The sequence below is a fragment of the Frankliniella occidentalis genome, unplaced genomic scaffold (assembly GCF_000697945.3).
Source record: "Frankliniella occidentalis isolate FOCC.00 unplaced genomic scaffold, Focc_3.1 Scaffold13, whole genome shotgun sequence".
NCBI lineage: Eukaryota > Metazoa > Arthropoda > Insecta > Thysanoptera > Thripidae > Frankliniella > Frankliniella occidentalis.
In genome coordinates, this window is record NW_026267143.1 from 2,208,169 (window position 1) to 2,210,505 (window position 2,337).

The 2,337-nt window shown below is 62.7% G+C and overlaps 1 protein-coding gene across 1 annotated transcript in view; it reads left to right on the forward strand.

Annotated features, from left to right (window-relative positions):
- The first annotated feature begins 1,147 nt into the window (after positions 1 to 1,147).
- Positions 1,148 to 2,337, forward strand: part of LOC113202371 (neuroligin-2-like) — an 86,242-nt gene continuing 85,052 nt past the window's right edge. The window contains exon 1 of the mRNA XM_052263606.1: positions 1,148 to 2,180. Coding sequence (XP_052119566.1) covers positions 1,421 to 2,180 — 760 coding nt within the window. The 5' untranslated portion in view covers positions 1,148 to 1,420. The remainder of the gene's footprint in view (positions 2,181 to 2,337) is intronic.

The following is a 2,337-nucleotide window of genomic DNA, read 5'->3' on the forward strand; positions in this document are numbered from 1 at the left end:
CGGGCAGGTCTTGGTGGTCCTGGAGGGACTTCCCTCCCGCTCGCCCCCGCGCGCACAAACAACACTGCTGGCGCAAGACGTCTCATCAGTCGGTGGGTATGCAACCCGTCGAGTAGACGTGAGCTGCGGGCTTGCCGCTGTGGGATGCGCGCGGGGCTGAGAGAGGCGCGCGGGGGCAGGGAGCAATGCTGAGTCAGCCGCTGCAAGCCGGAGGAATCGAGCGACAAACAGAACTGTAGCGGAACCAACCAGAGAGCAGCAGTGATTTTGATTTTACATCCGTTTCTGGAAACTTATATTAGAAGAATTTGCGAGAATGTGTGCTCCTTTTTTCTAGTGGTACCGGGCGATTAAAAGTTTGGGCCCGACGACAACCGACAATAATAGTACAGTACTGAATACAAATTTGAGTTCCCCGCGGAACTAGTAGCAAAGTGGAAGGATTGATTACTAAACTAAATCGACCTATAAACTCACCTCTTCAAAAACAAAATTGTAAAGGAACGAACCATGCGATGAAAGCAGATGATACAAAGTTGCGAACCAGTGTCTTCGAATCTGCCAATTTGCCCCGATATTTAGAAAGAAATGTTCATTTGGGCCTGAAATAAAATCCTGCAGTTTTTCGCAAAAGGCTTGTAATTTACCGCTCGATCCAGTTCGATCAAACAGTAGATGCTTTATAAAAATTGTTTCATTTTGTCGGCGCACAGTGGAGCTTTTTTTCTCCGTGAAAAACACGATTTTGCATGGAGTAGAATCGTCACCGAAGAAAACACCCCAAACCCATCTCCGAAACGACAACTCGTACCCAGATGCGGTTTGGTAGCCTACCGAGGCAGTTAGCACGCATTCAACAAAAACTGCAAAAAAAGTTGCTGCTGGCGCCATGACCGCGGTTGCGGTGGTCGAGGCAGCGCTGCCCTGGCGCTGCCGGCGGTGCAGTAGCGGCAGTAGCTGAGCTATTCTCGGCGCGCCGAAGCCCTCTGCCCGTGGCACCAGGGGGGAGTGAGACGCACCGGATGCCGGCTTGGGAAGGACGGAGATGCAAAGAGAGGCCGCCGACGTGAACCTAACCGGTGCGCGCGCCCTGCCGACGTCGCCGTCAACCCCGTAGCACCACGGCCTCAGTCACGCTGAATCCTCGGCCAGAGCCGTGTGGCCGTGGCCGACGCGACGGCGCTGCGGGTGAAGTCTCCACGGGGAGCGGTCGCGCACGCCGGCTTACGCCCTGCAAGGCCCGAGCGTGCCCGTGCGCGCGGCAGCTCGCGGCACCAGCCCCTGGAGCATGCCCCGAGGCCCGCGGGGCCGCTTTGGCGCCGGCGCCAGCCACGCCAGCATGGGCTGCAGCCTCGGCGGACGGGAGCACGCGGGGCACCAGGTCGCCCCCGGACAAGCATCCCGGTGAATCGGAGCCAGGATGCAGACCATCCTCGCCTTGGCAGTCGTGCTGGTCCTGGCCGCCGCCATGCCCCCAGAAGACCGGCAGATCGGCGGCGGCCTCAGCCCACTCAGTAGCTTGTTCGGCGGCCTCGGTGACCACGATGAGCAGAGCGGCCAGGCGGGCCAGGAGGACGGCGAGGACACGGAGCGCCAGTCCGTGCTGTGGCGCGCCATGCCGAAGCGCGTGGCGCCGGCCCCCGCCTCGGCCTCGAGCGGCAGTCTGCGCGAGATCCTGGGCCGCATGCGCATGTCAAACCCCAAGAAGTCAGCCCAGTTCACGCCCACTGGGGTGCTGGCCGAGGGTGCCGACGGCGACATGATCTCGGACCCGGGCCCGCCGTCCTACCCTTACCACCAGCAGTACGCCGACGACGGCCTGGGCGCCGTGCCGCGCTACTCCTCCTCGGGCGTGACGCGGGAGATCGCGGTGCGCCAGGGCCGCCTGGTGGGCGTGGTGCGGACCGTGCCGGGCTTCGGGGAGGTGCACCAGTTCCTGGGGCTGCCCTACGCGGAGCCGCCCGTCGGCAGCCAGCGCTTCATGCCGCCCGCCTCGCCCAGCCAGTGGAAGGGCCTCAAGGTGGCGGACCGCTTCGGCCACGTGTGCCCGCAGGTGCTGCCGGACCTCACGCTGCTCAACGTGTCGGCGGGCAGGCTGAGCGCCGTGCAGCGCCTGCTGCCCTACCTGCAGGACCAGAGCGAGGACTGCCTCTACCTCAATGTGTACGCGCCGGCCGCCGGTGAGTACCAAAGCGACGTACCGATGTACCTCCCCCTCCCCCCTCATCCTACAACCCTCTCCCTCTCTCTGCAGCCCCCCTCAAGGGCGCCCCGTCTCACTCCGTGCGCTCCGCTCCCCCTTTCACCCCTCGCTCTCTCTCTCTCTCTCTCTCTCTC